Source organism: Coregonus lavaretus (assembly GCF_964263955.1).
Source record: "Coregonus lavaretus genome assembly, chromosome: 2".
NCBI lineage: Eukaryota > Metazoa > Chordata > Actinopteri > Salmoniformes > Salmonidae > Coregonus > Coregonus lavaretus.
In genome coordinates this window covers 79237019-79249836 of record NC_139989.1, presented here as the reverse complement: position 1 = coordinate 79249836, position 12818 = coordinate 79237019, and the positions used below count along the sequence as shown (strand labels likewise).

The 12818-nt window shown below is 42.0% G+C and overlaps 2 protein-coding genes across 2 annotated transcripts in view; both read left to right on the top strand.

The window, feature by feature from the left end:
- Positions 1-12818, top strand: part of LOC311140725 (NLR family CARD domain-containing protein 3-like) — a gene marked incomplete at its 3' end in the record, with an annotated part of 199674 nt that overhangs the window by 170240 nt on the left and 16616 nt on the right. The window lies entirely within an intron of this gene.
- Positions 1-12818, top strand: part of LOC311142129 (ribonuclease inhibitor-like) — a 28440-nt gene that overhangs the window by 1173 nt on the left and 14449 nt on the right. Inside the window, exon 2 of the mRNA XM_084177718.1 lies at positions 3932-4120. Within this exon, the coding sequence (XP_084033844.1) occupies positions 3948-4120 (173 nt within the window). The 5' untranslated portion in view covers positions 3932-3947. The remainder of the gene's footprint in view (positions 1-3931; positions 4121-12818) is intronic.

The following is a 12818-nucleotide window of genomic DNA, read 5'->3' as shown; positions in this document are numbered from 1 at the left end:
GGAACCCAAAAGCGTTCTCCTATGGGGACAGCCAGAGGACCCTTTTGGATCTATTTTTTCTAAGAGTGTACTGTATCATAGGTCTATAGACTGTGTTCCCCAGGGTGATCTCCTACTGTATCATAGACCTATAGACTGTGTTCCCCAGGGTGATCTCCTACTGTATCATAGGTCTATAGACTTGTCTTCTCAAAACAGGCTTAAAACACAACAAGCAACAACATTTTCTCTTTCTAATCTACTGTTAACTCTTTTCACTCAGGAAGGTATGTTGTGTGAAAGAGAGACAAATAAATACTGTGGAAAGACTAACAACAACTTACACTTCCTCAAAACAGGTTGTGTGTGTTCATTAGTGCCCACCGTAGCAAAACGTTTGGCAACGGAAACCGTTTAGGTCACCTTGTACAGCGTTTGGTGTAAACTGTTTATGAAACATTTTTAAAACTGTTGTCTGTGGTGTAAACTAATGAATACGACCCAGGTTGTAGCCTACAACACGGCTGTTGATGTCTGCCTCATGCTGAAACCTGTATGTAGCCTGAGGGGTGTACTATGATGCTAGCTAGATATACTGGTTTTCTAAAGTTAGCTTCAGTTAGCTTCACATTCCAGCTCAGGCCTCATCCATTAGAATATACAGAGCGCTAGTCATCAGGAAGGTGCTCTCTCAGCAGAACAGTAGATATCTCAATGACTTGACATGTTCTGGTTGCGAATTCAGGCTACAAGGTGAGAATCTTTCCAGGGATTATTATAAAGTGTGTAGAGAAATTAAATGTATGGTGTAATTTTAGTACAGTGAGTGTATGTAAAACACTCAGACCTAACAGTCGACTTCTACTGAGACAGGTTTGTGTCAGTCTAATCATACAAAATGGAGCTAACTGCATGTGGGAAAGTCAAATTCAATATATTCATATATTATAGCTCTACATTTAACATTTCATATGATAACTGTAATTGTATCATAGTTCCACTATAGTGTAGTGATCCTCGCTAAATGAGCCAAGTCACAATTCCAACCAAGTAACCCAATTGGCGCCAACGGCGCGATGCGTAGGATGTTTGCCTTTTACACATACAACCTGGGTTAGCTTCCCTGCCCCGCTGTTCGCTACATTGGTGTCAGAAGTAGTATGGTGTCTGTGAGGCCATCAGAATTCATGGCCCGGACATGTGAGGGGTCTGAGTAGTCGAAGCACGGGACTTTTGTAGGGGACAGTGTGAGTCAGGTTACAATTCCCATTGCTGCGATGCGTAGGGTGTTTGCCTTTTTGGCCAGCGACCTGGCTTTACCGCCCTGCCCGCTGTTTGCTACACTATTGATATCATAGGCTTCCCGACATCCGTTGAACAAAGATACATTATAATATGAGTGAAAGGATTTGAGGATAATATCAGTAAGTGTTGATTTAGAGTTGTCTTCTGGGTTCAGCCTTCTAGCTTCCTTTATCAATTGGGTGAAATGTAACAAATGACATGGTCTCAGAGTTTGGAGATAACCAGTCCCAGTTTAAATCACTATGACAACCATTTCATTATTTCCCCAGAGCAGCAAGGGAATCTAGAGACCTAACCTTTTTTAATTTAACCTTTATTTAAGTAGACAAGTCAGTTAAGAACAAGTTCTTATTTACAATGACGGCCTACCCCGGACGACGCTTGGGCTATAGCCGAGGTATAGACCTTGATCTGCATATCACCAACAAACTGCCATTATACAGTAAAACCTAGCCTACTTTGCATAATATAAAATCTCTTACTTCTTGCAAAAAACCTTTCTGTACGGATCACTGATCACCCTCAGATCAATCATGTCCGTTTTAGCCCTTCTGTCTACATTCTCAGATACGTTTAGAAAATAACAGATTGAAAGAAACAGTCTACTTTTAATAAATACACATTAGCCTGAGAGAGTGGAAGGGCTGATAGGAATGTGGCCTTGTGTTGCTGCACTGTCTATAACTACCTAAACAAACAGTAACAGGGAGATGAGGTGAAAGAAATCAGTCACGACTACATGTTGTTACAGGCTTTGGTATTTCCATTTATATTTTGAGGTTGGACGTTAGCATGTTGGCCGCACCTCTTGGCGCCACCTCAATAGACAGTATGCTTATGCCTGTACTGGCTTGTCATCTCTTTAGTCAGAAGGGTTCCATCTGTTATGTGATATTGAAGAGCAGCTGGTCCAGTGTTCTGGTTGGCCTTAGAGATGTTAGAAGACTGGCACCTCTTTGTAGCACTGCTTCTTTAAGTTGATGAACAAAGTCTTTCTGTCTTGTATCTTCCAGGGTTTGGTCTGGTTTGGGTTGGTTTGGTCTGGTGTGGTCTGGTTTGGTGTGGTCTGGTTTGGTCTGGTCTGGTCTGGTCTGGTCTGGTCTGGTCTGGTTTGGTTTGGTTTGGTCTGGTTTGGTCTGGTTTGGTCTGGTTTGGTTTGGTTTGCTCCACTTGTTTTTTTACTCCATGTTGTAAGTTGGAGGGTTTTTATTTCAGATGTCCTCGTCTGGAGCCACTTCAATGGGCACTCATGGTGGGTGTCCTTTAGGTACCACTTTCTTGTTGCTAGTCAACATTCAGTGGACACTAAGGATTGGACCATTAATACCGGGGCTACGATGCACGTTGCAGTTTTCAAAATCTCTACTGATTTGACACAACGTATCAATGCTTGTATCAAAGTAACAATACTACGTGATGATGACGGTCGAAGCTTCGGACATTACACTACCATCTGACAGGTGTCAGAAGAGCACTGACCTCTGCTGGAAGCTTTGTGTTTTTATCTATACTGAACAAAAATATAAACACAACATATAAAGTGTTGGTCCCATGTTTCATGAGCTGAAATAAAATATTCCAGAAATGTTCCATTCGCACAAAAAGTTTATTTCTCTCAAATTTTGTGCACAAATTTGTTAACATCCCTGTTAGTGAGCATTTCTCAGTTGCCAAGATAATCCATCCACCTGATAGGGGTGGAATATCAAGAAGCTGTTTAAACAGCATGATAATTGCACAGGTACACCTTGTGCTGGGGACAATAAAAGGCCACTCGAAAATGTGCAGTTTTCTCACACAACACAATGCCACAGATGTCTCAGGTTTTGAGGGAGCGTGCCATTGGCATGCTGACTGCAGGAATGTCCACCAGAGCTGTTGCCAGATAATTGAATGTTCATTTCTCTACCATAAGCTGCCTCCAACGTCGTTTTAGAGAATTTGGCAGTACGTCCAACCGGCCTCACAAAATGCGAGAGATCTCACTGATTTCTCCCTGGTGCCAGTGCTTTTTTTTTTAGATGCAAAGTCTCTTTCAAACACTGACCTCTACTGGACACCTTATTTATACATTTAGTTTGATGTCTTCCAGTTTGTAGCCCCTGAATGGGAGCTCAGCAGGTAGGGACGGGGATTGGGATTTCCCATTGTTGTTTAAATAATGTGTTTTATTTAGTGTAACCTATGATAATCTTCTGTATTTAGTATCCTAAATAATACCACAGATGCATCATTTTTGAAAACATAACTAACTAAATGTTATTTTTATTAGTACTCAAATCTATCCATGGCGTTTTCTGCAAAATTTGTTGAAAGCCCCAAAGGGTTCAGAAAGCCTCTGTTTTCCCACCACTAGTGGACACCCCCATGAGTGTCTTTCAGAACCCCTCCTAAAACCACCTGTTTCGTTTTGGTTGTTGTTAGTGACTCTTTGTTAGTTCCTTCTTCTGTTTGAGAGACAATGTTTTATTTCTTGTTGAGGAACGTAACAATGTTCATGTGATTAAATTAAATCACCCGACTATTTGCATGTGTCTGTTAGTAAATGTTTTATTTCTAAGAGATCATGAGTAAAAGAGATAAATTGACATTCTAGAATGAGTTGTCACTGTGTTCACCACAACCAACATGCTGCATCTCTGTTTAGGGGTCAGTGGTCTAAAATGAGTCTCTCTGGGGAGAGAGAGGAGGGGGTCCCTGCCTCTAAAATGAGTCTCTCTGGGGAGAGAGAGGAGGGGGGCCCTGCCTCTAAAATGAGTCTCTCTGGAGAGAGAGAGGAGGGGGGCCCTGCCTCTAAAATGCGTCTCTCTGGGGAACATGACACCAAAGCTAAGAGGTGAGATAACAATTATATGAAGAATTTATTATGTTTATTTCCAAAACGCTATTTCCCCCCAAAAAATCACATTTGTGTTTAAAAAAATATATAATTTATTGCTGATATTACTTTTCTCAGATTTGTAATTCATAGATTTTAAATGTGTATGCATTTTTTTTTTTGTTGTTTGCAAAACACTACATTTCCATTGTTCAGCTAGAATAAAATGTTTATATCCTGTATATATGACTGTGATATGTGGTTGTCTCACCTAGCTATTGTAAGATGAATGCACTTACAGATGCCATATCTTAATTTGACCCAGTTTCTCTCAGCAGGAAAATAATCCTGCAGCATCCTGCAGCAACAGGAAATGTGAATTATATTATGTGGATTATAATTAATGGAAATTTTTTGTAGGGGTTGATACATTTTTCATTATAGCAAAATAAGTCTGACATTTTGAAGTGGAAATTATAAACTTTAGAAGCCTTTTTAAACCTTGAATACATTACAAGTATGCATTTCCTGCTGTGTGGGAAAATTCATTTTCAAATTTCAACTAAAAAAAAGAGAAAAGTAAAAAGAAAGTAAAGTAAAAGAGAACAATGGCACTGAGTTTGAAGGTAGGCCTTGAAATAAATTCACAGGTACACCTCCAATTGACTCAAATGATGTCAATTAGAATATGAGAAGCTTCTGAAGCCATGACATCATTTTCTGGAATTTTCCAAGCTGTTTAAAGGCACAGTCAACTTAGTGTATAAAAACTTCTGACCCACTGGAATTGAGATACAGTGAATTATAAGTGAAATAATCTGTCTGTAAACAACTGTTGGAAAAATGATTGTGTCATGCACAAAGTAGATGTCCTTAACGACTTGCCAAAAATATAGGTTGTTAACAAGGAATTTGTGGAGAGGTTGAAAAACGAGTTTTAATGATTCCAACCTAAGTGTATGTAAACTTCCGACTTCAACTGTATGGAACCAATAAAAGTAATATATATTTTGGGGTTCAGTGAAGAAGAACCTCTATAGTTCTGATCAACGAAAGGTGAATGTTTTGAGGATGTGAACCCAGCAGCCCTCCAGGTCAGATCAAGCCCGCCTGTTATTTCCAGCGCCCGGCACGGGATTCGAACCAGCCACCTTTCTGCCATAGGTCCAACTCCTGCCACTGCTCCAACTCCTTAGACGCTGGGCGAAAACCTGAGTTACTCTTCAGAAATAAGAATGAGTTAATCTGCCAAAATGAAGACAACATGCTATGCAGACATACATGGTATCACTTATACATAATTATCATACAGAAATCATTGCCAAAAGCACAAGACATACGGTTGCATGTAGGTCTATATTATTTATGGATTGATCATATAGAAATATAGAAACATTATTTTGAACTACTCCAAAGCAATTACATGTGGCGCAGGAACCACTGACTCGCTGCATTATTCTATAGTATTATCAAGACACCTGCTGTTAATTCTTAACTGGTTAGGACAGCTCATGAGGTGTCCTAAATATCTGCCGACTAGGTGGGACTAGAGGCTTCATGCATAGCTTTAATTTATACCCATAAGTGTAAAATGTCTTTATTCTCAGCACTTATACGACCAATATTCTACTCTGAGACGCGTTGTGGATATGGGCCCAGATCTCAAAATATTGTTATAAAAAAACATAATGTTTGTTTTACATCTTTAAAAGAAAAATGAATATTACTAATGTAAGCCACTGTCAAGACTGGGTTTAGTTTATTGTGTTGCACTGCTCATGTCCCCATACAGAACTGTCCGCGTCCACGTACGGTTTGGCGCCAAGCATATTGTCCAGTTAGGAGCAGAGTGGTCTGAGGTGATCTTGGGGAACAACGACGGAGTTTGTTACAGTGTTGAGACACCAAAGTTTATTGTTCAATTTGCTTTACGGTCAGGGACAGTATGAGTGTAGCCAGATCCTTTTCACTCGCTATCATTGTTTCATCTTGTGGTTCAGAGGATTCGTCATCATCCTCGAGGGACAGACGAACGACCTGCTAGCTAGCCAAGCTAGTCGGTACAGCTAGCTAAGCTAGCTACTCTACCAGCAGCATCCTAGTTATCCTAGCTATCCCTACATCATCACTGGCTGCCTGCATTTCTTGTGGACCGATGGAGCTCCTTGGTTGTTTCTTCCACCTGTTAAATACCGTGGAGGGCTTCTCCCTCTCTCGTTGATGGATGCTGGCCTACGCTCCCCCTGTCCGGCTTCTCCCTCTCAGCGATGGCTGGCGGATAGCCATCAAACATTAAACATTTTCTGGTCATGGTTAACCATATTTGTTTTAAGAAAAATGTGTACAATCTAAACAAAACGCATGTCCCTGTCCTCTTTTTCAAGATGTGGGTGATTTTAAACAGCCAGAAGACATTTTTTAATTAAGAAATAACCATTTTTTGGACGACTTGTTGTTTCTAAATGGCTGCTGGGTAATTTGATATGCATCGAAATCTTAGTTCGTAGGCATCAAATTGAGCGAATGCTGCGCAGGTTCACTGAGTTGCAAACCAAATGGGTATAATGGGGTGATGATTGTCTAATCGGATGTGTTAGAGCCGATTTGGGCATATTTTGTATAAAAGACTGAACATACTGAGCTCCATGTACATTTGTGTAAATATATTAAATATTAATGTATATGATGAAATATTAGGTACGTACCTTTATGATTTATTTACCGGATTGAGATATATTCATTTGTTATTAGTGTAACTCAGTTTTTGGCCCCCCCTCTTGCCCATTCATTGTACTGTGTTAATTGTGTTAGTATAAAGGCAGGAAGTTGGGCCTTCGGGGGGAGGAGTCCTTGCTAGATGCGGGAGCGGTATAGTTTTTTGACCATATAGACATACAGAAATACAGACAGACAGGTCATATTATATTATGTATTTGCATTTCAAGTAATCTCTGCTTTAAGTTGATTGGAGAATACCTTTTTGTTAGATAAGAAGAATAAACATTTTTTGTTGCACTATATCCCTGGATCTCATTGAATGTTTGGCCGTTTGGAAACGTTGAGTGTGGACTGTATGCGTCCGAAACAACCCCGCTTCAGGCTAGGGCAGTGGCTATGGTAAAGAGGAAAGGAAGCCACTACAATCAAGTCAAAAAACTCCGTGAAGGATTACTACCGGAAGGAAATCTCCGGTTCGGACACACGCTGGATTTTGTTCTATTTGTAATTGCATTCGGACCATAAGGACAGCTCGCTTGGAAGGATTTGAACTCCTAGATTTCGCCAGCCGTGAGTAACCACTGCGAATGAATGAGCTGCCCTGTTCAAGGCGATCGTTTGATCATGCATATTATGGAAGCGCAAATGTGCTTATAATTGGAATGTTTGATAAACTTGGGAATGGAATTCAAAATACAGCGCTGTGAAAACAATTAAGAAGTTTAAGTTTGGGAAACACAGATCCTATGCACAATGTAGCCTAATCATATATCTAATATTTGGCCTAACGTGGAAATGCAATCCATCAACGCAACGAATGCAACTTAAGGATCTAAAGATACTGCGTGTTAAAACTTCATTAAAGGGACAAAACCTCAACGGGATGAAATGTTTAAAACGCATCTAAAATGCCAAACTTGCACATGTGCAATTCAAAATGGGTCAATATGCTGAAATGGATGACTGTGTTTTTAAAGATTAAAGGAGGTCTAAAGGGGCATTACATTTAACAATCAAACCAACAACCGTGTCATTGTAAATTGAGTGAACTAAAAGTGAATGATGGAGGAGGAAATCCCAAATAAGACTCCACTGGAGAGGGCAGAGGAGCATCTAAATTCACTCTATGCAGCCCGGAGAGGCAAACTTGGAGTGTGTACACGCAAAATGAATGAAATAAAAGTCCTTCTTGTTGATGGAGGAAACATTGCAACTGTGAATGAGAGTCTTGAAGCATTTGATGCTGTGCTCAATGACTTTAAGAAGGCTCATGAATCTGTGCTAGAGCTGGTCACAGAGGAGGAACAGGAACAGGAGAGCATTAACTATTATCAACCAAGAATGAGAACTTATGAACATTTCCTGAAAGAGGTGGAAATATGGAAAAAGGCTGAAGTTGAGCCACAAACGCTCATTGAACCACATGACAGCATTTCCAATGTGTCAAAAATATCAAGTAAAACTAAGTATTCTAAGACTGCTTCCTCAGTGTCCTCTGAACGCCTTAAAGCCGAGGCAGAACGAGCAGCTCTACTAGCTCGCCAAGCATCATTACAAGACAAGCATGCATTGGAACTGGAGAAAGCTCAACTGAATGTTAGGATGGAAAAAATGGCACTGGAAACGGACATAGCAGCATATAATGCCAAACTGAAGGTCCTGGAGAGTACCGAGTCAACTTCTCAATCCCATTCTGTGGCAGCCCATTTACTAAGCCAAGAAGATGGAATGAACTCTTATTTTGAGAAACAGGAACCAGAGGTCTATGTGGAACCTGAACCATCACCTGTTGAGTTTGCTGCATTAGGTGCAGTTCCAAAGACCCCACTACAAAGAGTTTTACAACAACCGATCACAAAGCCATCAAACCCTATTCCGAAAACAGTCGTAAACCACACTCTTCAGCAGCCAACAGCAAGGTCTAGCAATTGACACAGAATCAACACTGCGGGTATCAGCCATAATACCAGCCATGATAACCTCTCTACTGTCATGCAAAGGCAGAATGAAATTGCTGACCTCCTTGTACTACAGCACAAACAAGCCACACTCCCTGTTAGGGAGATACCTAGGTTTGACGGTGATCCTCTAAACTTTAGGCCATTCATGCGTGCATTTGAGCATGGTATAGAAGATAAGACAAGCAGTCACCAGGATAGGCTCTATTACCTGGAACAATACACCTCTGGTCAGCCCAAGGATCTGGTCCGTAGTTGTCTGCATATGGAAGCCAGAAGAGGCTATGCAGTAGCTAAGAGGTTGTTAAAGGAACACTTTGGCAATGAAATCAAAGTCACCACTGCTTACATGGAAAAGGCTTGGAACTGGACAAACATCAAACCCGATGATGGAAAGGGACTGGGTGGTTATGCACTCTATCTAAGAGGTTGCTGTAACGCTATGCAAGACCCACAGAACATGGAAGAGCTTAATCTTCCCTCCAACATAAAGCTGATCATGTCAAAACTTCCCTACAAACTAAGGGAAAAATGGAGGTCTATGGCATGTGATATTTTAGAGAGAAGTCACCTGAGGGCCCAGTTCAGTGACCTGGTAACGTTCATGGAAAAACAGGCCAAAATACTGCAGGATCCGTTGTATGGAGATATTCAAGATCCCCTGTACAACAAAAGGTTTTTAAAACCCAAAACAGAAGCTGACTTTAAACAGCAGTTCAAGTCCAAGAGTAGGGGAAGCAGCTTTGCCACTACAGTAGCTGTAGTGGCAGATTGTGACTCTGAAAAACCTTTAAAAGAACAAACATTCAAAGTAAAGAGACCAGGCACCTACCCTTCTGATGCTCCCAGTATCTCATGTATATTTTGTGCTGGTGCGCATTTATTGGTCGACTGCCAACAGGTGAAGGCACAGCCACATGAATTCAAGGTTGAGTTTCTGAGATCAAAAGGCCTTTGTTTTGGCTGTTTGATGAGAGGACACTTAAGCAGAGAATGTAAAAGAAGGATGACCTGTCAGAGCTGTCAAAGAAAGCACCCCACTATCCTGCACATTGAAGGAAGAGAGAGATTTAGATCTCAAAAGGCAGATATGAGTGGTGTAGCAGTAAAGCGGGAGGAGACTGTCAGCAGTGCTCTTGTTTCACTGGAAGCTGGTGAAGATACCGGGGCCGGTACAGATTGTGCACTTGCAATTGTGCCAGTTCAAGTAAAGGTGGCAAATGGAAGCAAGTCTGTGTTAACCTATGCGTTTCTCAATTCTGGTAGCTCAGCAACATTTTGTACGGAGAGACTCATGAGGCAGTTGCAAGCTAAAGGCAGTGCGACTGAAATTCTGCTACGCACAATGGGGCAGGAGAGTCCTACCAAGAGCTTTGAGATATCTGGATTAGAGATTGGCAATGTGGAAGGCGACACATTTCTTGCATTACCAAAGGTCTACACCCAACATAAGATCCCAGTGACAAGAGAGAACATTCCCACTCAGAAAGAGCTCAAAAGGTGGCCATACCTGAAAGAGGTTCAGTTGAAGGAGATTGATGCTGACGTCGAACTTCTGATTGGCGTAAATGCTCCAAAGGCAATGGAACCCTGGCAAATCATAAATAGCCAAGGCAACGGACCGTATGCAGTGAAAACCCTCTTTGGATGGGTGATGAATGGTCCTCTCAACAGTTGTACCATGGCAGAAGAATCCGGGCGTCCTACGGTGATGGCCAATCGTATCTCAATGGCCGACCTGGGGGTTCTTCTTGTAAATCAGTACAACCATGACTTCCCTGAGAGAGAGTATGAAGAGAAAAGTGAGATGTCAGCCGAGGATCGTAGGTTTATGGAGATAGTATCAAGCTCCATAACCCTCAAAGACCATCACTACTACTTACCGTTGCCCTTTCGCAACAAAGATGTAGTCCTGCCAAACAACCGTGACATGGCAAAGCAGCGGGCTCTAAATATTATCAGGAAGTTCAAGAAGGACAAAGGTTACGCTGCAGAGTACAAAGGCTTCATGGAAGAGATGATAACAAAAGGTTACGCCGAGAAGGTACCACAAGAACAGCTCCTCAGAGAGAAAGGCAAGGTATGGTACATACCACACCATGGCGTTCACCATAAGCGCAAAGGAACGATACGAGTGGTGTTTGACTGTTCATCATCCTATAAAGGTACATCTCTTAACAGTGAACTCCTTCAAGGCCCTGACCTGGCAAACACGCTTATAGGAGTCTTGCTAAGATTTCGGCAAGAGCACATTGCCATGATGGCAGACATCGAAGGAATGTTCCATCAAGTACGTGTCCATGAAGATGACTTAGACTTCCTGCGATTCCTATGGTGGCCGGATGGTGATACTAACAAAAGATTGGAGGAGTACAGAATGACAGTACATCTTTTCGGTGCTATATCCTCTCCAAGTTGTGCAAACTTTGCACTGCGAAAGACTGCAGAAGACAACTGTGAGGGGTACGATGAAGAGGTGATTCAAACAGTCAAGTCCAACTTCTATGTTGATGACTGCCTCAAGTCAGTGGCCACAGAAGAACAAGCCATAGCTCTCACAAGAAACCTCAGGGATGTGTGCTCTCAAGGTGGGTTCAAATTGACCAAGTGGGTCAGCAACAGCCGCACTGTACTAGCTTCTATCCCTGATGAACACAAAGCCAAGCAGATAAAAGAACTGGACCTGGACAGAGAAAAGCTGCCTGTTGAAAGGGCACTTGGAATCCGATGGAACATTGAAAGGGATGTGTTTACCTTCCAGGTCACTGTCAAGAACAGACCCCTTACAAGAAGAGGTATTCTCTCAACTGTCAGCTCTATTTATGATCCATTAGGTTTCCTCGCCCCATTCGTATTAAAGGCAAAGCAAATTCTTCAAGTGCTCTGCAAGCTAAAGTGTGGATGGGACGAAGTCATCCCTGAAGAACACTCTATTTCATGGAAGAGATGGCTCTCAGAGCTGGACCAGCTCTCCAGATTCCAGATCAACAGGTGTATGATGCCGGAGAACTTTGGTCAAATCAAGACCGCACAGCTGCATCACTTCGGTGATGCAAGTGAACAAGGTTATGGCACGGCAAGCTACCTTAGGTTCACAAACGTTATGGAAAAGGTCCACATCGCATTCATACTGGGGAAATCAAGGGTGACTCCACTCAAGCAGATGACGATCCCCAGACTGGAACTTGCTGCAGCAACATTGGCAGTGCGAGTGGACAGGATGTTAAGGTTGGAGCTCCAGATTGAACTTGAGGAGTCAACTTTCTGGACAGACAGCCAGTCGGTGCTAAAATACATCCGCAACGATACCAAGAGATTCCATACTTTTGTGGCTAATAGGGTTGCTATGATCCGTGACCTATCGAAAGCAAAACAGTGGAGGTATTTGAACTCCAAACACAACCCAGCCGATGATGCCTCAAGAGGATTACATGTTGAAACTTTCCTGAACTCAAAGAGATGGCGCAAAGGACCAGAATTCCTGGAGAAAACAGAAACACAATGGCCGAAAGTCCCCGAGGAGCTTGGCTCCATCCCTCCAGATGATCCAGAGGTGAGAAAAGACGTCATCGTAAACAGTACATGTGTGGAAGAAAAGAGTCCGACCAGCAAACTGATTGAGTACTATTCAACATGGAACAGCTTGAAGAAAGCAGTTGCCTGGATGCTGAAACTGAAGAGACTTCTACTACAGTTAAGCCAGAAAAGGAAAGTTCTCACCCAAACTGATCCAGGATCAGATCAGAGTCTGACAAACTCACTGAAGGAACAAATTGACAAGTTCAAACTGACGTTTGGAAAAGAAAGTCTGTCTGTAGATGACCTAGATGAAGCAGAAAAGGTCATCATTCGACTTGAGCAACGACAGCACTTTAAACAAGAAATTGCACTAGTTGTAAAAGGAAAACAATGTGCCAAGAGAAGCGGCTCAATCTGTAAGCTTGATCCAATAGTTGACAATGGCATTCTGAGAGTAGGAGGAAGGTTAAGCAAAGCTGCTATGCCTACGGAACTAAAGAATCCTATGATCCTGCCCAAAG